General features: G+C 40.9%; 1 protein-coding gene across 3 annotated transcripts in view; it reads right to left on the reverse strand.

Annotated features, from left to right (window-relative positions):
- The window catches only part of ARID5B (AT-rich interaction domain 5B), a 117,569-nt gene that overhangs the window by 8,424 nt on the left and 84,967 nt on the right, over positions 1-24,178 (reverse strand). For 2 of the 3 annotated variants that reach the window (XM_041404877.1, XM_041404879.1), the window contains 4 exons: positions 23,750-23,954; positions 21,336-21,388; positions 14,010-14,107; positions 1,396-1,594 (listed from right to left, as the gene is read on the reverse strand). In XM_041404877.1, the coding sequence (XP_041260811.1) occupies positions 1,396-1,594; positions 14,010-14,107; positions 21,336-21,388; positions 23,750-23,954 (555 nt within the window). The remainder of the gene's footprint in view (positions 1-1,395; positions 1,595-14,009; positions 14,108-21,335; positions 21,389-23,749; positions 23,955-24,178) is intronic. The other variant, XM_041404878.1, reaches the window with a different exon arrangement.

Raw genomic sequence — 24,178 nt, forward strand, 5'->3', positions numbered from 1 at the left:
TTAAAATTACAGTGTAAGAAAAAAGTCTTTCTGGGGATTGCTCCTAAATTAGATATCAATGGTTATTTAAAACACAAATTCTTCTTTGGATGGGAGATTAAATTGTCCTTGTAAGCACAACTTAAAGAGGTAGTGGGACATGAAACCCCAAATTTTCTTTTCTCAAAACTGGGTACATGAAGTTTCAGAGGCATCTGTGTTTACAGGACCTGCATTGTTTTTTTTAAAACAATGAAGAGGAGGACTGTTGATAGCTGACTCAATACAATTTCCAAACAAGTTTAGAAACAGGACTTCTGTACCTGCCAGACGCAGTGAAGTCAAAGGAGCAGCCATAGTCTGCCGGGCACGTCATGTGTTTCGACATTCTTGAAATACTTACTTTCACTGCAACGCCTTGAAGGCTGCTGTGATCTGGCAGACCGAGACAGGAAAAGCAACATGTTTTGCAGGGGTTGTGTGTTTGCAGGAGCTCCACCACCTCCTTCACATGGGGTGCAAGCGGGGCACAGGAGAGAGTGGGCAGATGTGCAAAGGAAGGTGCTTAAGTAACACTGGAGCAAAACCCCCATTGATTTTGCATCACTTAACAACACTTGAAATTTACTCTTATTTGCAGACAAATATGAGTTCTACCATCAATCTTACGCTGCTCTGTGAACACAAACTCTCTTCTACAGGGCTGTCCTATCCCTGCAAGTAACGTGGCTGTATGTGGAAACTGGGGCCTGCCCATGTGAAGCAGTGACATGACAGGAACCTGTTATGTCTGAACAGGAACCTCAGCTGAAAGCCATCTACTGCTCGGAAGAGGGAAGTTGATCCCAGGGCTTGGAAGGTGGTTCCCTCAAAATGTGGCCTTTCAGTTCAAAAAGAAACTTAGTACAATACAACAAAAATCCTTGGGAGCAATGTGTTTTTGCACAGTCATGCATACATCTGTGAGCAGAGAAGGGCTGATCCAGAGGTTACCATTATAAAAATCAGCTGTGTCCAACAGTTACCACAGTATTATCAACAATATTAGAGGTTCCCGCACCCTATACTTAGATTAGGAAATAACTGTGGTAGTTGTGTGGTTTCCCTTTGGCAGCTGCTGATCTGTTAATGGTGACCACTGTATAATACAATGAGCAGAACTGGTACTAGTCAGATCCAGAGCTTGGTCTTCTGCCATCCCCACTGTGCAATACGGAGCAAATCGGCTGCCATTCGCAGCCCAGCAAAATCCCAACTCAGATAGTATCACAACAGCTGAATTTCCATTGCTGGGCAAACTAAAAGGCCAACTGGTTGGAATTCTCCAGTTTAAATGATATGTTTTATCACTGGATTTCATGTGATTAAAGCTGTGCATTTTTAATTGAAACACTGAAAAGCAGGGAATCAACAGACCTCAGATGCATCTTGGGGTTTCTGTGAATTATCTTTTTCCTTCTTGCTCTTTTGGTTTTCATTTTTGATGCGTTTTGTTGCAGACACTTTTGTTTTTGCTTCACTCTCCTGGGAACTGTTATCCTGTTTTCGAGGTTTCACTGGAGGCAGTGGCTTATCTTCCTCTCCTTTAATAAATCTTTCATATGGCAGGATTAATCTAGGGGATTAAGGAACAAATAATTGATCAGGTTTTGCTGTTCTAGCAAAGAAAAAAAAGTATCTACTGTGAGCAGTTTACTTAATAAATCCATTTTCTTCCGTGCCATAAAAGCAACAGTTTAAACTCTACATCTATAAATCCAAGTATAAGAAATCAATTTATTTGGCAAGACTGTAACGTGGAATAAATTCAGTGGAGTTGGAGTTCGTGTGGATTAGTTGTCAGTAAGTTCACAGTGGTTTGTGTGGCTACACCAATTTGTACCAGATGAGAATATCAGCCATTATGTTTTAGACTGATTAAAAAAAAAACCAAAAACCCACCGTTTATTTTTATTTTCCCTCCCCAACTTTAACAGCATGCAGCAAGCCCCAGGAAAACACCTACAAAGCCATAGCCAACTTGGTAACAGCTACACAATTTCCAGGCTGCTGGTTCCCTTGACTGCAAGGGCGAGTGCCAGGAACGTGGTGGGGGCCAGGAGAGCTGGGCTGCAGAAACCCTGCGAGGTGGGCACAGCACCCGCCCGGCCGTCACCAGCTCCAGCCCAGCCCCATCCGTGCAAGGCACCCCGCAGTGACAGTCACCAGAGCCTTTCTTAAGGAAGAAGGGGAGAAGAGTTAAATATGAAGGAATTCTTCACTGGGGAGCTGTCTGCCACAAAGTGCACAAAATTGCTTTAAAAACACAAGGAAGAAACACAAACAAAAAATATCCTCCCCTGAAAGCATCAAACACACTGAGTTTTAATCTCTCTGTTTTCCCTTTGCAATTCTTGATCTGAAAGGAAAAATAACTGATATAATTAAAAGGGATGGATTGCATTACAATCTCAGTTTCAACTTCAGTGATTAAAGTTTTTATAATGCATTTTAGTATGATTAATGACTCACTGTGGGATTAATATAAGACTCAGACTTTAAAAATATGAACATTAATACAGCAAACATAATCTGTTAAAAAAAAAGACAAGTTGACTCTGTGAAGAAAATGTACTTTGCTTATAAACAACACAGATCTACTCAAATACCAGGAATCCTTAATTATCTTTAATCTAAGACTCCAAGGCAGAAACCTCTTTGGTTTAGATATTCGTTTGTTATCCTAGAATCAGTTTCTAAGCATGCAATTTTGATTTACATACTTAGATGTTCAAACACAGTTTGGGCTTAAGAGAGCAGAATTAGATTGCTCGTGATCATAATATTTTACATTTTAATAAAATACAACATAAATTATGTTAAAATATAAACCTAATTTATGCTATATTAGAAACAAAATTCATTAACTGAGCATGCTCTGACATGGTATGTGCAAAGAGGCGTGAATAATACTTTCTAGCTCTGAATTTGGCAGGGCTCCAGTAATGAAGCTAAGCGGAGCCCACAGGGAATATTCATCTTCAGATCCCATTACAAACTGAGTTTAAACATGTTACAGCTGCTAAAACTGGAAACTGCTCCCTCTATGCAAACTTAGCAAAATAATACGTAGTTGCCAAATACCTGCTTCCCACTGTAATATTACAGGTAATGTTTATATAAAAAAAAGCCTAACTAAGCAGAAGAAGAAAAAAAATAATCCTGTTCATACTTGAGGCTGCTACATTTCATTTGCAAAGCACAAATATTGGTGAAAACACCAAATTCCTCCCTGTGCCGCACAAAGCACTTTGGACTTCACTTACAGGCAAGGTTGGGTTTCACACAGGGCAGTGCCGAGGCTGCTCTGCCATGTGTTAAGTATTTAAAGTCGCTTTTAATAAAAACACATTTTATTACAGTAATTGTTAGCACTGCGAGGGGAGTGTTTGACTTTGTTTTGTTTCCATGGGAACGCATCGCCCATTAAAAATCTACATATTCCATCAGTAAAGGTTTCAGCCGCTGTCCGGTGCCTCATGGGGGACAGAGATGCTCCCAGCCCCAGGAACGAGCCTTTCCCTGGAAGATGCCCAGGGATTAACCCAGTGGCTACGGCCGGGCCAGGAGCAAGGCCCGGGCCAACATGATTAATCAGTGCTCGCGTGCTCTCTGCTGAGCCTTGTAGGGTAACGCGGGACCCAAACTCCTCCTCCTCCTCCTGCCTCTGCACCTCACCAGAACTCATTAGCTTGGGTGCTAATTAGTAACCGTGGCTTAAATTTCCTTTTCTGATCTTAAGGGTTCATGTGGGAGTACAAGGTTTTCATTTTAGTTATTTTTCACTGAGCTCAGCAGTTGGCAGGCCGACAGCAGTAAAAATACATTTCACATAGCCGGTCAGTGGCCTGGAGCCAGCGGCAGGAAATCTGGAATTAAATGTTTCGTGTATCGGGGAGGCGGCATGACTAAGGTAAAACTGAGTCAAAACACAAGGATGGCTTGTTCTAGGATTTTCCCCTGCTCGTTTCAAAGGAGTGCCGGCCGAGGTGGCTTTTGGGGGCGGCTGGCGAGGAGCCGGGCAGGAACGCGGGCTGCGAGACCCCAGGGAGCAGCACCGAGCCGAGCAACACCAGCAATTGCCTCTTCACATAGAGATTTCCGTCGGTTGCAATTTTCACTGAATGTTTTTTCAGTTATCCTGTCATGGTACAACACAATTACCCACAGGATATGATCTTATCATTTGATTATTAGAAGTTTTTATAGCGCAGGAGTAATAAAGCTAATACAGCTCTCTCAACATGTAAGCAGCCGGCTCACATGCCATGAAAGCAGCCGGCTTAGCCAATTTAAGGTCAATATTGCCCAACACCGGAAGAATGCGATCTGCTGTTAGCCAAATAGTTTAGCAGAATGTGACATGTCTGAAACCAGCACGAGATATTTTTTTCTTGGTCAAATATTTGCAGTGCAGGTAAGATTTAATCAATCTTTGCGCAAGGAGAGGTAAAGACAACGTCCAAAAAACTGGATCCAGATACCTCAAATGTATCGTATGTTGGAAACAACAATTATGTTTTCAGTCGCTTTGAACTGTGGCTGTACTTCCCGACAGGGGGGGAAGTATAAAAGTATTCATAAAAAAGGAAAAGAGGGGGAATATTTTGTGGTCTAAAGAATATTTACTTGTAAAGCCTGCGAGAAGACCAAATAAAAGGGTCTTTATCATGATCAAGATTCCAATATTAACATTAATAAAATGTATTATTTATAAGTCAATTAACATAAATAGAATATGTAAGCACTAGTGTATTAAAAAAATCTTTCCACAGGCAGCAGATTTTTAGCAGCATGAGGTTTTTTTTTTTTTTTTCCTGGAATAATACAAGAATAACATTTTCCAGCCAAGAGCAGAAACAGTAGGGGAGTCTTTGCTATCACAGGGCTTCTTATTAAATTCAGTCACTGTGAAAAGCCAGTCTTTTTCCTTTTTTTCCTTTTTCTTTTTTTTAAATAAAGACAACTTAAAATCAATACAAGTTAGATTAACAAATCAGTACTATACTAATCCTGATTTATTACAATCGGCAATATTAAGTTTAATCACGTATAAACTGCTATTAAAAAAAGATTTTCCTTTAGTAAGTCCTGAATTAAATAATGGTGCAGTGTACCGAGTTTTTAGATCTGCATCATCTGATATTATGAAAAATTCAATGTACTTCTCTGCAGCAGATGTCAGAGGTCAGCAAATCTATTACAGTAATGTAAGTAAGCTGGCTTTCTGCCAACCTTTTTTTAAAAAACACTGAAGCAGATAATTTTATATTTACAAATTCTAAAATCCTCCAGGGACTAAATCTCTTTCCCAACAAAAAGCAGAAACTTCACATTAGAGAAATGTATTTCACAGTATATCAAACATGTCTTCATCATTAGCATTTCATAAAAAGAAAAAAAAAGCCCTTTATCTTTATTAGTCAACATTTTTTTTTCCCAGCTACAGAACTAACAGTACAAGTTCTCATCTGAGCCAGTAACCACTACATGTATTGATTATGCAGAATGAATGACTTTTTTGGCCTGACTCTGCTTCACAGGACACATGAGAGCACATCTATTTATAGGCATGATAAAAAAAATAGTTACAATAATGCAAAGGATCTGACCAGCCCAGAAAGAGGAAGGAAATTAAATGCTAAGGCTGCCAGTTTCCTCTTTAATTCTCCCTACTGTGTATGGATATGACAGGGCTCTGGGCTGGGGAGGAACCATATGCCCAGGACACACAGGGTGATGGAGGGAAGAAGGCAACTCAGCACAACCCGTACAATATTTTTTTTTGTATCGCTGTTTCAGTGTTTATTTTTGTTTTCTTTCTGGCAGAGTAAAATATTTCAGCATGTCTCTGATTGACATCACTGTACTTTCTCCAGGGATCCAAGCCCAACACAGAATAGGATGCATTGGAGCCTCTCAGCCACAAGAATAATCTTGGAAGGCCTTAAAATACCAAAGTCCACTCCTTGGGAGATGTTGCCCCATTCGCATGCTTGGCCAGGTTAAGGAGGCTAATTGCAAGAGAAATGGAAAATGATTTAAATTTGCTCCACCAAATGAATACAGTGACCAGTTAACCCATGGAACTCACTGCCAATGGATATCTTGGGGCCAAGGGATTAGTGAGATTATGCAAGGATTAGATACTAATGTAAATCATGAGAACATTAAGCTGTTAGAGCTTCAAAAATGCTGAAAAGGGACAGGCAATAGGTCTCTTTAGTGGTCGGAATTTGGAAAACACTTTCCTTCTGAGCCCGTAAGGCCGTGGTGGCTCCTACTCCTTCCTCTGCAGGCACTACAGAGCTGGAGGGCAAGACAACCAGTTTTTTCAGTCCAAGAGGACACCCATCTGCTCCAGGATGTCCTCACAGCAGCCGGGCAGAGCTGCCTGCAGCCCCTGCAGCCAGAGGGTCTGAGTGCAGGGCTGGGACAGCCCCTGTGGTGAAAATGGCCCCTATCAGTAACCTCAGTGAGAAACCTGATTCTTTTCCCCTAGAAAGTCAGTGGCAAAACATTCAGCTGTTTTAAGGGACCAGCAGGAATGCCTGAGCTCCGATCCCAGAAGAAGTCTTGTCTTTTTTACACCGTTGCTTTTCAAAAGAATAAATCTTCGAGCACTGGTCCAGCACAGGCAAGGGAAACAACAAGGGAAACCTTCAATGACAATCAGTTGGTGGGGATAGCCAGGAGGAGGAGGCAGCTCTCCTGGGCACCAGTGACACATTCCCAACAGTGAGGGGAGAGGAATAAGCCAAACTTTAAGGTCTCAGCTTGTTTTCCAAAATGGGAATATAAAACACATTCAGGAAATGAAGCAGTGTGTTCCTGAGGTCTGATTTCCCTGGACCGCATTGTACAATGCAGGGGTTATGAAAGCAAGCCTCACGTGCTTTTGTGCAGAACACAATAGCAATGGCTTTATTTGCATTTGTCTGAAGTACAAAACTGGCACGTATTATATCAGCAAAGACAAAATATGCTGGAGTTCAATTTTCTTTCCAAAGAACTTTCCTTCCTTAAAGAAATGGTTCTTTCATCCTTTCAACAACAACTTTCCTCCCAGCCCACTGGGAGTGCTGGTGGGTAATGAGAATGGCTTACTGCTGAAAGGTGGGAACAGCGCCGCTCTATGAGAATTCAGAGACACTTCGTTTTAAGTAAACTGGAAATTAGTGACATTACAAACACAGCTGTTGATTTAACTGCACAGCCCAGCAAGGCAAGCTCAGGCACTCCTGATCCTAGGGCTCAGCAGGGGGACATGAACAACTCCAGTCTTCTGCCTCTGGTGCAGATTTATGGCATGGAAAAGAGTCAAAGGAATAGTGGTGGGCACAGAGCAACTTCCCCAGATCACTCTACCAAAACCACTACAAGACTCTCTTTTGGCTGTAGTCACCATTTCTGCATCTAAAGGCAGACATGCATTTTGTTTGGTAGGTCCATGCAGTCCCTGCAATGCTTGGCCCCTAGGCTCAGAACAAGCTTACAGGTGCCATTTTGCTTTGCCTGTGGGGTGCAGGTCTCCTGGCAGGACTCCAAAATCCTGCTGACTCTCCCTGGGAGCTCTGAATTACATCTCTATTGCAGAAAGCTGAACAAACTATGGGCATTCTCTTTCACGTTAACAAATCCTAAAGTACAAGGTGGAGATTCCCAGCATTGCTGGGCAGTCCGAGGGAAAAGATCTTACTTGGTGTTTACTCACTGGTGCTGCTGCTGCAAAGGAGAATGGCACACCTCTCACTGTGCAGCGCTCTCCTGGGGCTACTCAGCTCCCAGCAAGGAAAAGTGGTTGTCCCCTGTGCTGAGTCTGTCCCTACTCCTGGCTGTCAAGGAATGGGATTGCCATGTGTGACTGACTCCAAGCACTGAGCTGGACAGCTGGCAGCCCAAAGCTGTGGGCACAGCAGGGCCCCAGCACCCCGTAAGCCCCGAGGCACACGTGCATGGTGGGCACACCTGGCAAGGGCCTCCTGCTCGGGTGACAATGCGCCCGGCAGCACTGGGCAGCACTCAGCATGCCCCAATTCTGCTGGGACTAACTCCTGGGTTCGTTAGAAAGGAAGGATGTAGGTGGGAAAACAATTCCCCAACAGGAGAGAGATCACCTGCTTGCAGGCACTTAAAGGCACTGCCTGACTGTCCAGCATTTTGCACTCAAGGACTCCTGCTGACTCTAGCACTGGCCAGTAGGTTGCTGAGGCTGAAACCCCAGAAATTTTGAAAAAAAAATGCGTGTTCTCAGATGTTTTAAAAGGACAGCTAGGGATCTGTTTTAATGGTAAACAATTACATTCCTCTGTCATCTGATACTTTTTAAATTTTGGGGAGGGGGGAAGTTTTCTGAATTTTCAATAGTTCCTTTGTTAAAGCATCTGTTACTCACATAATTGAAAAGATGTTTGTTCAGTGGTATGCTTGAGAGTACAGTTATTTAATCTTAATGATAAAGCCCTGAGGGCAGAAAATCATAAGTAGAAACCTCTTGTTATTTATCAAAAAGAAAAAAAAAACCCAAACCAAAAACCTAGGAAAACAAAGAGAGAACTGAGACACCTCATCTATCTTCAGGCTTAAATTTGTGCTTGATGGAAAACTATGGAGACAATTTGCAACTTGCGAAGTTTTCTGGGAGTCTGGGACCAGCTGAAGTGTGAGGGGGGCAGGGAAGTGGGGTGAAGACAAAAATAAAACAAGGAGAGAAAACTGTTTCTTGGCAAGTTTTTTTTGTTTTTTTTTTTTGAGTCAAACAAGGAGATAGTTGTAGTTTACAGCATGACATAACATTTGATTAATTTTTGCCTGGGGATGTTTTCACACTTAACAGTGTAAATCAAAACCTTCTATTAATTACAATGTGTATAAAAAAGATAACCATAAGCAATTTCATGCAGATGCTATACTAGCCCCCTACTTTTTGTTCCCTCTAACAACTGGCTGTTATTTCCTGCAAAATTCCACTGAAATGCTTACACATTATGAAAGTTATCCAAATGCTTTAGAAAACCAAACAGCATTTGCATGGAACACAGGGCTCTCCTGCATATTGAATTACTGCACAATATCCTCAGGGTAGACAGACTTTATGGCTGGTAAAGGGAAACCGTGTAAGGGACCTATTTTGACCTGCCTTGTGTTTGTGATCGTATATAATTTTTATGTGAGAGATTTAGAAAGAAAAATGGCAGAATGGGCTCTGAACTGCACAAGGCATTGCATCTCCTGAAGTTTAGTCCCCTGGTAGATGTGCAAGTACCCAGGGGCCACACCCACAGCCAGAATAAAACCCTCTGCAGGTCAGTGTCCAAAGTGTGGGCACAGCTACCTGCCGCCCCACTGTGAAGAAATAAAACCCATCTCACCTATCTGCTCCTCCTCAAGTTCCAAGTGGCTGTGTCTCAGCAGAATACTCAGCTGCCTTAATTTAGTGAGAGCACAAGGCCTAATAAATCCCTCTCCATCTGTGTCTGCCCAGAACAGATTGGTTCTTTAAATGCTAGTAACTTGTGAGGGCCAGCACAGGAGACATGCTGCTGAAGAGCAGGACTCGGGCCATGGGGTTCTCTGGGTCCATTCTTGCTGGAGATCACAAGGAAACCCAGCCTCCTGCAGCACCCAAAGAGGTCAGGAAGCTACAGGTCTGTGGTACCATGCAGCTGCCTGCCATGATGCCTCCCCATCATGTCTGTCCACCAGAGAAGCCAAGGAGAGCTACTGCATGCCACTGCACAGCACAATTCCCAGCCCATGTGTGTTTGTGCACAGCTCGTGCACGGGATTTGCTCTGGAGGAAACCAAGATGAATCACAGCCAGACATGGAGACAGAAAAAGGCCCCAACAGGTAATTACTAGTATTTCTGTATTTTATTGCGACCTTTTTATACCTTGCCACAAGCAGGCTGGGTTTTTTTGGTTTGGTTCTTTTTGGGGAGGGAAGGGGGAAGCAGTGGTGCAGTATTTACAAAAAATCCCCAACAACAACGTCATCAGCACTGCAGAAACACAGGCTACTGCCAGAAAGTTAAAGCTGCCGATCATGTGTTTTGTGTAAAAGCGAAAAGAAACCTCAAACCCTGCATGTGAAAACCACATCTGCATTATTAGGGGAAGACAGCATGGGGCAGAGTGCTTCGCAGAAAAGTAGCCGTTTCTGAGGGTTTCTTGATAAGCGAGACAGAGATGCAGGGTACTGACAAGGGCTGGGAGAGTTTCAAGGGAATGCTGCAGGCTGAAGCAGCTCGTACCAACCACACACACCTCTGGCTTTCTGTGATCGTGAAAGATCATTAGAGGAACATTAATGAAGACGGTAACGACCAAAACAACGACACCTTATAAGCTCTGTATGGTCCAAGTAGTGCACAGAGCAACAGTCCCATGATGGGAAAACGTTAATGCTTTTTATATTGGTAATCATCTGTAACATGAGCAATTAAGTACAGTACTAATGGACTATAGCCAAGAGCCTGGTACTAATATTAAAAACTGACAGAGATGAATAGGTTTGGAAGGAAAGCTAGGCTGACAAAGACATTTTTATGAAGTGCTTGGGCCTATTTGGAGTAACCCAATCAGAGGCAGGTCCAGACCAGCCATGCCTACAGTGACAATAATGCATTCATTGGCATTATATGATGCCTGCTACGCTTTAAATAAAAACACCCATTGCTTCTACTCGGAAACCTGCACTTTCATTATTATACTCATTAATAAAACAGAAGTTGTCTAACTAATATATAATATAACACTTACTGAAACACTGGCAGCCTTGCCTTATTTTAAAATGAAAACAGTTACTGGAAACAGGAACTGTATTAATGATAAATGAATCAGTTGAAAATGAAAAATCTTTCTTTCCCTTTTACCAGAGAAACAAAGAAAACACCGCCCCAACTGAAGCACTCTATCTACCTATAGCACACCAACAGCTACCACCACAAACCCTGCTCCAAACAGCAGGGTGCAGAGCAACACATTCCCCAAAATCTTTAAATCTGGCTTTGTTCCAGCTTTTGCCATCCGCTGTACCATGAATCTGCAGCCACATGGTAGCTTTGCAGAGGTTATAAACACCTTTAGAGAAAGCAGTATTTCTTCATTGGATTTGGTAGACAGAGAGACAATTTTGTCCTCTCCAGTGCTTGTATTTTGTGTTTGGGTTTTGTTGGTTGTTAATGGGGTTTTTTTTCCTCTCCCTCTCTTTTCAGCCTTTGAAACTGTTTGTGAAACTCCACCTTACAAAGGGGAACAGGAGAGGGCAGGAAGGAGGGATGGCATTGGGACACATGTACCATTACACTCCTCAGCATCCCAAGGATGTCACTGAAATGTGGCTGCCACCTGAGCAGCCTTGATATGCTAAAGCTGATGCAAACAGCCAGTAGCTCCTCTTGAGAGAGAGCTGGTTAACATAACATGGATGTCCTTGAAATCCAGTTGCAGAGATGAATGGCAAGGCTGAGTCAAACAGCAGCAGGGCCAGTGAAATCAGGGAACTTGCCTGTTCTGCCTCCAGTAAGCAAGGAAGGGCCAGTGGGATTCAGAAAGGAAAAATCAGGAGATTTACTCAGCATTTGCTTTCCAGACAATTCAATTTCCAGTTTAGCTGTACAGCTGTACAGTTTCAAGTTTGAAAATGTATGTGTGTCCTGAATCGTGAGCGTGTGTATTCCTGCACTACAGTTCTAGTTTTAGATTAAATGTCATCTGAGCACTTTGCCTATAAATGAGCATTACATTTACAGGTGCTGTAGTTAGAATTACCAGCTGAAACAAACCATGACAATTTCATTTACTTTTTTTCAAGTCTGAGGCTTCATACAGCTTTCCTGTAGTGGAAAAAGAGCATCTAACACTAGAAAAGTAGAGACTGGATGAGTTACTGAGGTTTTTTTATATACGTGTTTTGGTTTTTCAGACCAGATTTAGTGAAGAACATTTTAGGTAAGCTCAGGGCTAACTTCTTCTCCAAATGTCATCTTTTGATAGCCTGCCAGGGATGTGGAAAATTAGGTGCTGCCTCATATCACACCTTATACATGAACTACATGATAGACTGGCATTGATGAACTCAGATTTGAGTTCTTCAGTGTATTAAGACCAATCTAATCATAAACCAGAAGACACTTTTCTCAGACCAGGTCAAGTCAAGCAGAACTGCTTTTGGGTAGCCTGGAAAGGCTTTTCAATCTGGAAGGCACCAAGACTGTTCAGGTTTTCAAGACAGCACAGTGCTGTTTGTGGCACTTCAGAGCATACCTAAGTAACTGCTGAGTCAGTCACACACTAGTCTCTATGCATGGGAGTGCAATGCATGGTTTTTACATACTAAAAACCACCCAAACCACTAGCACTGAACATTGTCAGGAAAGCAGAAGAGAGAGACAGGGGTTCATGGAGCATTTGTGAATGGCTCATTTAGTTTTCCACAACTACAAGAGAATGTGCTCTCTCAGTGACTCTAGGGTTTCAGCAAGGCTCCCTCTGCAACCCAAACCCACAGAGACCTAATGCTTATGTGTGCCCGGGTCTCCTCTGTCAAATAACATCCCCCACAGAACATCTGGCAAGGGAAAAGCCACACTGCCAGTTGGAAGCCCATCAGCTGGCTTGGGTGCAAGAGGAAGCTCTGAGACTCTCAGGGCTATAATGATGGAGGTGGAAGAGCTGAATACCCACAATCTGATGAGTCAATAAAACAATCTATAACATTTGTCTGCAACATGAAGGCAGGGGAAAGCCCCATCTGACAAGCACAGCAACTCACTCACTTCACTCTGCTGCTTGGCTCAATCTCCAGAAAGCTTCCAACATTTATAATGGCATTCATTACATGCAACTCCTCTGTGCACCCAAGCCCTTCTGCTGGACATGTCCCCTGTAAATGAGCATGATCAAATCCCCCACCCTCCACGAGGATGGCAGTATCTCTCTTTGAGAGGCTGACACATCAGGCACTAAGATAAGGAGAGAAAGTGCCCACTGAACACAGCTCTGCTGTGCCACCTTCTGCATGGGCAAGTGCAATCTCTTCCTGAGCCCAGCAAAGTGACTTGTTTATGGCCAGGAACAAAGAGACTGAATTTCACTTATCTGAGCCAAAAATTGCTGAGCTTTTATTCATATTTGCTTGTCTAAGGAAAAAACAAAACAAAACAAAAGCAAAAAAAACCAAAACAAAACAAAACAAAACCACACCAAAAAAAAAACAACAAACAAAACAAAACAAAACAAAACCACACCAAAAAAAAAACAACAAACAAAACAAAACAAAACAAAAAAAAAACCAGAAGAAAAAAGGTAAAAGAAAAAATAAAATAAAAAACCCCAACAGTTGTTTCTAAAAACCAAATCAAAACAACATTCCAGCTCCAGTATTTTATTCAATGTGTGCTGGCTTCACAAGCCCTGGAAGTTATTATCTACATGGGAAGAATAAGAATTCAACAGTTCTGACCAGCAACAATGGCTGCAGAGAAAGAGTGTTTGGCAGCAGCGCGCAGGCAGGGAGGAGGGAAGGAATGCCATGAAGAAGAGGAATGCAACGCTCGGCATGACCCGCAACACTAACAGCACCCTGCATTTTGGGCCACCCCATTATTTTGATCAAAACCACAATCTGCTTAATTGGTATTCCTGAAAAATGATAGAAGACAAGTGTTTTCATCAATTAGCTGCTGTTTCGTATTTCTCCTTGAGTACGTTTCCCTCAATTTTTCAGCTTCTTTAACTGGAAAGCTGTTACAAAAATGAAGATCTATACCAAAGAAATATCAGATGCTTTTTTTATTTACTTAGTCACTGGAGACAGACACTCTGGTTTAAATCACAATGGATTATCTGACTAAACTGTTGGGGAACTATTTACTAAATCTTTAAGAAGACTCTCTCTCTTTTTCTCTAATTCCTTACAAAATGCTTTGAAGGCTTTCCAAATTAATTTTTTCATTATTAAACAAGCATTTCAGATTTGTTATCTTACCTTTCATAATGTCTGCGAGTACATGTAGCAGCACTTGTGCTTCCAGGGTTACCACCTAATTCATCATAAATATGTTTCCATTGTCGACGGGCTGTTATCTGTAAAAATGGCAATGGAAAATTTAATCTTGCATCTTTACAGATTCTACAGCATTTGACTTCACAACAACAAATGCACATATGACACTTTCAGAACAGCATGTACTACGAGCACTATAAAAGCCCCTACAGAATATATAGAGTACACAGAGCTTTGGGTGCATTTTTTTTTTTTTTGGTAAGTTAACACTATGTCTATTTTCTTTCTCTTGAAAATGAAGTGATCTGACTGACTCATTATCAAGTCACAAGCGATACAGACTCACAAAAGAATCTCAATCAATATAGGGTCATTAACTATCAGAAGTTATGCATACAAATCCCATGGTGAATTATGAAAATGAAGCTCAAACCATATTCAGCACAAATAATGATTACACAGTTATTTTAACTGAATTAGAGAAAATAAATCTGCTGCAAAACCCAAATCCACCACAGAATTCTGTAAATCCACAAAACCATAGTCCGTAACTATATGTTACAAGCTGTTTATTTTTATCCATTTATATCTGTAAAATATACAGATCAAATAGTACTGAAATCTTAATGTACTCCAATGTTAATATTTGAGCTGTGTACTTTATTGGACCATGCTGATGAAAATAAACATCTTGTAACACATTGAGTTGCATACCATGGTTCTGGCGTTTTTTTGTACAGAAATTAGGATTATACAGAATAACAGATGGAAGACCTGGCAAAAGGATTGTTTCTGAATACCACTTCATTATTTTATATATTCTGCTATATTTAAAACAGGAAGAGAAACAGGAATAGGACAAGCACAACAGATCACCCTTGTTTGCCTGCAGCTCATAAAGAAAGCCAGTAGAAAACTGGTGGGGGCAATTTGGGGAGAATTTTGTCATTTGCTGTGGAATGCCGTGGATTTTAATATATTCAGCCCTGGAGGCTTCTTTGGAGTTACCCACAGAGCAGTCAATGGCATTTACTGAGGAGCTAAAGGCAGCAATCAGAAGAGAACAAATATTACAACTTGCAGTCTGAGGCCTGTAATTTTAATCTAAACAAGAGATAGCTAGCATCATTAAATATTACGGGGTAAGAGATATTTCTGTTTCGCTCAATATAAAGGGAAAATCCTTCCTTTGCAGAAATTATTCTCCAAAGCCAAAAGCATGGCTGGAGTCTTATATCACTTGATAATGTCACAATTTCTTCAAATTTATTGTTTGCAGAGTTCTCCAGAAAACAGCAGTAGCTTTAACTCTCTATTAGCACCTGAGCATAGTTTGCACCTATAGATACCTTGGGGGAAAAAAAAAAAAAAAAAAAAAAAAGGTGTTTTATATTGAACCTTATATAAAGCTAAATGAACTGACTTCATTCACTAATTTCATTTTCTGTCTTTTATAACAAACCCAAAGACTACCAGCACAATGATTCAAGCAATTCAAGGGTGAATTCCACACAAGCAAATTATTTGAATACAAATCAAACACTTATCTGATGATAAGGTTCATACTAAGTCTGTTTTGTTTCAATTCTTATGCTGTCTCTGCCCCAGGCTACCCACACTTCTTATTATTACTACTAAAGTGCTTGAAGAACCAGAGTCCTAATGAGCCATAAAGAACATCACATCCTGAGAATATGAATGGATGCTCCTTATGCAAAAAGTCAAATGAGAGTTGGACCAAGTGTCCTGCTGGGGAGGAATGCCTGGATGGGAAGCTACCTCTGGTCCTGCCTCCCACATTCCGCCAGTCCTCAGGACAGAGGTGTGGCCAGACAGCCCTCGCCTTCTTGGAGCTCCCCAAAAAATCACAGATCCCTTGAGCACTGCTGCAACCAAACCCTGGCAGGCTCACGGATGGGGAATGGAGGTGCACGAAGCTGCTCTGGGGTCTGGGGGGCTCTGGCCCTCTGACAAGCACAACCTGGCTGGGCTTGGAAGGCTGTTCAGGACCTGAAGCCTTGGCTAAGACAGTGATGCTGAGCAGAAACTTTAAACGAAAGCCAAGGATTAGTTAGCAGGAGGACTACTGTAAGTCCCCCTTATAAGCATCCTGATGTGACTAAGGAGCAAGGTCTCCATTTTCAAAAGCAGAACTTTAGAGCCTTCGTCTCATTTACCATCAACTGCCTCAAGAGTTGATACTAAAGCTGGAACACTAGTAAACACAACTAAGGGGAAAAGTGAGTCTCTTTGAAGTCCATGGATCATTTTTTTGTGTCTCTGTCTTCTAAGCTGCTTAGAATAATAATATTTTCACAAACATTTGCCCAGTTCTATCCAATTCTACATCTGCAATGGACCAGAGATCCTTGGCAATTAACTGAGTTGTGCCCTCCCACAGAGGGAGTTTAAATTTGACATTCCCTGAAACAATTGTTATTCTAACAAAGCCTGGGGTTGAGTTTTCCCCTGCTCTGCAAAGTTTATTTTTTATGCTTAATAAACTTCAAAGGGCTACAGGAACTGATTAATTAAATCCTTAAACAATCTGAACAAAATGCTTCACTGAGGAAAGTGCACTCTTGTCATGCAGGGCAGGACTGCTCAAGCTGGATGTCCCTACTGACCATATGCAAACTGAGGGCCTTTCTCATACAAGCTCTTCCCAGCCACCTCAGTGACCAAACTTCCTAAGGAGTCAGGAAAGGTTAATGCTTGGCAATGCTTTGCTTATGGTTGTGGTTGCTACCAAAAATGTCTGCCTCTGCTGCTTTAGTTTTTCTGGTTTGTTTTTCCTTAGTCCTAATAGCATATACATCGCTCCCAGTGCTTGCCATGTTTCTGGAAGTGCAGGATGGTCCAGGCTCACCCATTAACTGAGGTGATTTCACAGGCCAGTGTCATCTCTGACAGATGCACATTCCAATGCTGGCTTTAGTTTTAAAGTGGCCTTCTGGGTTGCAGAACCCTCCTGCAATTTGCTCCAACCTACAGCTTCAAAATCCTTGTGCTGGGCCCACTGGAAGCCAGCACCTTTGAAAACCTCTGTGACATCTTCCCCAAGCAAGAGAAATCCAAGTTAAGTGAAGTGACTGGCCTGTCTAAGGACATAAGACCAGATCTGATCTGGTTCCTATAAGCACAGTATTATGCAGTGACTGGTAGTCAAGAAAAAACAAATAAGAGCAATGATCTTATCTATTAAAGCAGAAGACTGTTTACAAACATGCTTTTAATGGTGTCTTCTGTTTTGAGAAATCTTAAGGCTTTCTGCACTGCAATCCTACCTCCCAGCTCCCTTCCTTGTGAAGGGCTTCTTGCTTATTTCCTGCTGCAAACATAATGGGGGATTTTCTGGTCATGGTACATGATGTTCGCAGCTCTCTTCAGAGCTCTGGGAATTAGTTCTGTATGAAACAAACCCAGTTAGCTTTGCATTCCACTGATATACCAGTTTCATTGGGCCTGCCCAGACACAGGACTGATGTATGTGTCAATCACTAATTTTTGAAAACTAAAGCACTTTATGGGTGTTTCCAGGAGGCAGCAGCTAAATGGGATCTCACTGACCTTTGGCAAAATCTAAGCTGCTACATACTGAAGGTTAAGCTCCACCTAATTTTCTTTTTGTCCTTTATCTTTCTAAGACATCTCCAGGTAGAGTCCATTCAGCAGCATAGCCTTCTGCAAACATGCCAAGGCACTCCTTTTATGTTGGCTCAGAAGGAAAAATGCTACTTCATCATTTGCCAAGGACAACTCTTTAGGAAAGTCCTGGAAGTTTCCTATCTACGAACTTCTGCACCTTTTACTCACTTGACTTAGGGTGACTGAGAAAATTCCAGGCAACGGCTGTTAAATGCCACTGCAGCTGAGCCCCCTACAACAAGGCATTGTTTCATATTTCATCCAGTGATTTGGAGACATTTTAAATCATTCACACTCTGAAGGTCTGTTATAGAGAGTACTTTCCAATGCACTCTCCTATTATTAGTAACAAAGATGCTCATCTCACATATCTTTGTTTAAGAGAAATATGATTCCACCAACTACAAAGAGACAGCTTCATCTATTAAAGTCTTAAACCAGTTTGTATGGATTGCTGTTTTTATTAAGCCTTGTCCAACAACAAGTACAAGGGAGTGTGGTATTACACAGTTATAGATGACAACTAACTAAGAATTAGTAATCAAATGGAGAAGAAATGACTCTCTTAAGTACTTGAAATGGAGAGCACTTAAATATGACACACGATCATGACTTGACACTCTTAGATATCCTGCCTGTATATCCCATATATAAAGGTAATGCTCTCTGTCAAGCCTCACTGGATCCATTCCCCCAGGGGGAAAGTCAGATGGCTAAAAAAGTTGTTCTCTGCATCTCAAATCCAATTCCTCTCTGTTCTCAGTCACTTTTAGATCCTTAACTGACAGGACTGGACTCAAAAATATCACTAAAATCTTCTGTGAATCTGTGCAGAAGCTGAAAAACACCACACATGATCCATGCTTGTTGCTCAAAAATGTTTTTTAGACTGCATCAAAACACCTATATATGAACAAAGTGGACAAGGAAGTGGATAGAATTACAAATGGGCAGACTATATCTGTTCTGCCAAATAAAAGGATGTGAGGTTTGCAACTGCTTTAACTGGGAAGGTTTCTATGCGCGTAAAAAAAATGTCATGTACTTTAAGTTTCCATATGTCATTTTAAGCAATCTTTTATCTATTTCCTGTTCACAAAATGGCTGTCACATGTTGAAGTCAAATACCTACTTTTAAATATCATTTTCTTTACAATATTTCCAAGAGAAAAGACCTATTTCTATCTCAATGCACAAACCAGAAACTTGTGAAATTTTAAAACCAATTAAAGATGATGAAGCCCTTGTAATGGTTTGCTCAAGTTAGTTGGAAGGGGCAATAGAGATAAATGCATATTGAACAGGGCAGGTTTGACAAAGCTGTTGCACTCCACAACTCCTCATCAACAGATGGTGGCACCACGTATGAGAGTGGTGGATTCTGCTCAACACTGAATTAAAGCACTCACTTGAAATTTCTGCATCTAAGTAGACCTGCCTAAGATCCTAGAACTGATAACTGAGGTCCATGTCAGCCCTACCATCCAGTGACTTGTGAAAAATGAAACAAATAAAACACAAAAGCTTCTCAGCAGTGTTTGCCATTATAAAATACATACAAACTAATGCAGTTGGCAAACTCAATGCATATCAACTGGCCATAAAATAATAAAACCCAGGGTGTGCACAGGTCAAAGTATTGCAACAGCTATCAATATAAGACTCGGAGAATTTAAATCAAAGGCAGATCCATATCAAGGATGAGACTGTTAACAGAAGAGAATGAGGTCAGGAAACCTCATGCTCCATATACAACTTAAACTGCATCACAACAGTCCTCCCAACTTCAGCTTGCCTGCAAAGAGCACAAATGCCACTCACATCACAGAAACAGGATCAGGCCCGTCATTTCAGACACAGTCACTCTCCAACGAAAGCTGGGCTCATGGCTCTGTCAGAGGGTGTGAGCTGTGCCTGCCTTGCCATTTACTGAATAGGGAGCAATCGCTTAGTTCACTCTCTATGAAGAATAAGCACTGCTGGTACATTTTCATTCAAGGTGACAAATGCCCCTAAACAACAGAGAACATCTGCCACCGAGAAAAGGACAGGAGCTTTGAGACAAGTTTGGACTGAAGCTACTCTGGCTGACATCCTCATGTATGTGATCCTTCCCCTCTGATCCTGTCACATTTCTCAAACCTGGCTCTGTGGCCTTGTGGTCACAAATTCACAATCCTATTCTTGCTCTCCCTCAGGTATAGAGGCTCACCTGCTCCAGCTCGTCAAAAACCACCCCTCTCCCTCTGGCACTAAAACTCAGGCCTCTCCAGCAAGCCACCACTTTGGCATTCCTGCTTCTGCACTCAGTCCCCTCAAGCAAACCTGAAACATTGCTGTGAAAATTGCTTGCCTTCCTGAGCACTCTGAACACCTCACTCTCCCTTCAATCTCCCTCCTGGCCTTCCCTGGTGCTCTGGATCAAGTTCAAGATTTCAGCCCTCATTTTCGTTGCACTTTACAACTCAAGCAATTACTGCTCATAACTGCTGTAACGATCTATCTATGGTAGCTATTCATTCATACATACCCATGAGCACACCTACACACACCCCTGTACATAAGCATGGTATGTGCTGATTAATGAAAGATAGAGCAACAGTAAAAGCCAAATCAAGCATATATTTTTTTAAAGAACGTTAGATTTCACGTTTCACAAAATCCCAGGCACACCCATGCTAACCAGCCCAGGCTGCTGATGTACAGAGCAATGTGCTTTATTGCATGTAAAGAAAACAGTGAGTTCTGCATTTTGATTCAAATGACTTTCAGTTTCTTGATAGTGCCTTTCTTCTTGTCATTTCTCTACAGAACAGATATGTCCCAGATTACTTCATAAACAAAGCAAAAATAATTTCTTTCATCTAGCTGTGGCAGGAACTGAACAACTTAATCTGATCATTGTGTGCGAAGAAAATATTTCCAGTGACGACATCTTCCTATGTCAATTGTTTTTTTATTACAGATGTCATCTCGATGTGCCATATTAATGCGGCTCTTTCTTCTCATTTCAAGATTTTAATCTGAGTTTGTTGCTCTAATATTTTATTGGTTCAAAATACATGCTGTAAAATCCGTGGCCATCAAATTTTCCTGTGAGCTAAAAATAAACTGCTCTTGTCAGACATGGTTAGCTGATAAAAAGTGTCAGAGACTTTTCTGAATTACTTTGATAACTTCCTGTTTATGTGGTACTGACCCTTGTCTAATAAAGATCTTTTACACTTGGAATAAGAGAAGATTCTGCAGCATACTATTCCTTAATGGACAATGCTGATTACTTTTGAAAGCCTTTAATACATTTCCCATATTAGACATGAACAGATGTCAGGGATGTTGCCAAGTGAAATTTCTTTTATGCAATCTTGGCTTGTTGTACAATAATAGCCCTTTCTCAACATGGGAAAAAATTACAGACCTAACTAATTTCCTTGACAGAGAAGAGTTACATATGTTTTCCACTTGGAGTTTTTACGACAAGTTTACAATTTTGCCAGATCTGGAACTAATTGGGACCATTTCCAAAAATGGCCCAATAAACCCACAATGAGTACAGCTAGTCTAAAATGCAGCAAATGATTGTTTGCTTTCACATTTTTTTTTCTAACAGGGAAAAGTTAGATTGCACAATTATTTCATTTAAGTTACTTAAACACTTACTGTTTCATATCCTCCCAGTTTTTGAGCAGCTTGAAACATAGTCCAAAGGTTAACTGTTAGAGGGACAATAAGTATTTAGATAAGCATTGCATTAGCCAACATATTTCAAAGAAATGTAAATTAAACAGTTTTAAAAAAAGAAAAATAGAGAAAAAAAAGCTCACAGTCCCTGAAAAAGCTCCTGTGAAACACTTTCCAAAGAGGTATTTACATAATCTGAAGAGTAAATATTAGCCCATACTATATATATTTTTAATTACATATAAGAGAACGCACTCAGAGATTCCTTAACAGGACTGGAAAAATACACTGAGACAAAGGTAATGGGCTCATTTCACTTTGCTGATAAGAGACACGGTATAATGACTGTAGCATGTTTCCATAACTTTGATAATAAAAATTACTCACTGGGAAGAATGTTACTTTTAATTATTTGTTTAATACCAGTTTCATTAGCAAGCAAGCAAGACCCACACACTGAATCACAGAGGAGGCCTATTGATTAGACAATATCCAATATTTACTGCAGCTCAGATAACGGGCTCCGTAATCAATGAACAATAAGCTGCGTTCTAGCGGCCCTGCGTGAATGAACCCAGATGGAGCACGAATGAGCATTACTGGAATAATTGTGCTGTGGCTGGTTGTGCCTTGCCTGTGGCTGTGGGGTCAGAGCACAGAGGCAACTCAATTCAAAAGATGTGTTGGGAGAGAGTTGTTATTTCCTGCAGAACTTCTCTCCTTTCACGTACTTTTTATTCTGGCCCCCTGTCTCATAGGGTCACTGCTTGCTGGCGTTTATTTTATTTTATTTTATTTTATTTTATTTTATTTTATTTTATTTTATTTTAATTTTTATTTTAGCTCATTTAATTGTTAGAAGAAAAATCCATGTCAGTCATATCAAAGGTGTATGCACAATTCCACCAACAGTGATTCCCCACAGACACGCTACAAATACGTGAGGTCAGCAGTAACTCTGAGGACCATGGAGAACGGGATCTCCTTCTCCATGGGGGGATGCTCTGCTGTACTGTACACACTGCCTCTTCCCAACAACCTATTTATATTGGCAGTGTTTGCACAAGCCTTGCTGGACAAATACAGAGCCCCATCCTGCAAACATTTCTGCTCTTCTCAGCATACTTTTGGTATTTAAGTATTTGCCGGATCAGGCCCCCTTCAGATAACGAATGTCAGGCAAGTTTCAATGTATTTCAGTGAAATGTTAGCAGCAGCCCCTACCCCCAGTGGGCAACTTTAGAAATAATACTTTAGCTTGTCTTTTGAGCCCACCCTGTCTCCATGCTTGATGGAATGCAGAATAATATGGGGGGGTGGGGGAGAAAAAAAATTTCTTCAACAGAAAATGTTCTGAAAGCCTCATTGAACCTTGTACTGCTTCAAAGCTATCAAGAGCTTTGCTTAGGCCTTGATTTAATCTGAATCAATGCATAATGCAACGAAGCTGTTCATAGTACATTAATTTTACTCCCATTTCAAGCAGCCAGTTTTCAGACAAACACTGTAATCATTCTGAGTTATATAAGTTTATAATGGCTGCTGGAGGCCTGTTGCAATCAGTGCCAATTGCTATTAGGTATGTAAATTGTTATGTAAAACATACAGGTTTGACATTCTTCATCAAAATAACACATGGTTTTAATCTAGGAGATAAATTAGAGTAAATAATATTTCTATCCATGGCGTTTTCCCTTTAAGGAAATAAAGTATCATTCAATCTATAGATAAGGAGGAAAAATACCCGCATTTACAGCTTTTGTTGGAAACTGTGGAAGATCTACATTGTGCTGCAATATTTATGCAAAATTCAGTTTCAACCGTATCTTCTCCACATACAATTAATTTACAGATTGAGGCACTACAAACTGTACATGCCAAAGCAATTCTCAAGACTGCATTCTGTATTAAGCAGATACAGTCTGGTTTTATTCTCTACAGTCAGTAATTTATTAACTATAAACATTTTGGGGCTTAAAAATATGATCCCTTTTGTGCCTTTCTTGACCACCTTTAAATGTCTTCCTTTAATATGTGTCCTTTCATAAAGAACATCTGGGCACAATAAAGATACGTCATATTATTAACTCAGAAGAAAGGCATTACAGACGCTGCAGATTTACAAAACAGAAAACTAGAGAGTTTTCAACATGCCTATTTCTAGTCATAATCAGCGGATTTAAACCTATAAATATCCGGCAGCAACTACCCCAGAAGGAAGAGATGCAAATCTAGGCATAAGACAGTGAAATGCCTGGACTGGAAAATGTGTAGAGATAAACATGGTCCCTCCCCATCCATAAGGCTTTAAAATAGGCTTTGTGTGCAATTTTCTCCAGAGAAGCCAAACCATTCTAAAATGTCAACAAGAAAGTGAGAAAAAGGATACTTACTCTGCTTAAAACCTAAATAGGGTATTCGTTCAATTGGTGTTTTCCTTTCTTTCATATATTTATAAAGAGCCACAAGGAAAGCCTGCTCATCAGCTCTGCATTCTTCACCTATGGCAATCTTTGATTTATCCTCACTTGAGCCTTTCTTACAGTTGCTGTTGTTACTCTTGGGTTTGGGCAAAGCTGACTTAGCCTCACATTTTACCTGGGAAAAGAAAAGATGTCATATCAGATCTGGGTAACCTTTAATTTTCACTTTAGGAATAAATACCCTCTCCTAGCAGAATGGATTGTTTAAAAAAATGAAGGCCAAACCATGCAACTGTGTTTGAGGGGAAACAAAGGAAGCTATTTATAGAGCTAAATGTCTTGTTCTGAATCTTAGTCACAACATTTTTAAACAGCCACATCTTTAAATCATTATAACTC

Source organism: Onychostruthus taczanowskii, unplaced genomic scaffold (assembly GCF_017590055.1).
Source record: "Onychostruthus taczanowskii isolate IOZ18803 unplaced genomic scaffold, ASM1759005v1 scaffold22, whole genome shotgun sequence".
Taxonomy (NCBI): Eukaryota; Metazoa; Chordata; class Aves; order Passeriformes; family Passeridae; genus Onychostruthus; species Onychostruthus taczanowskii.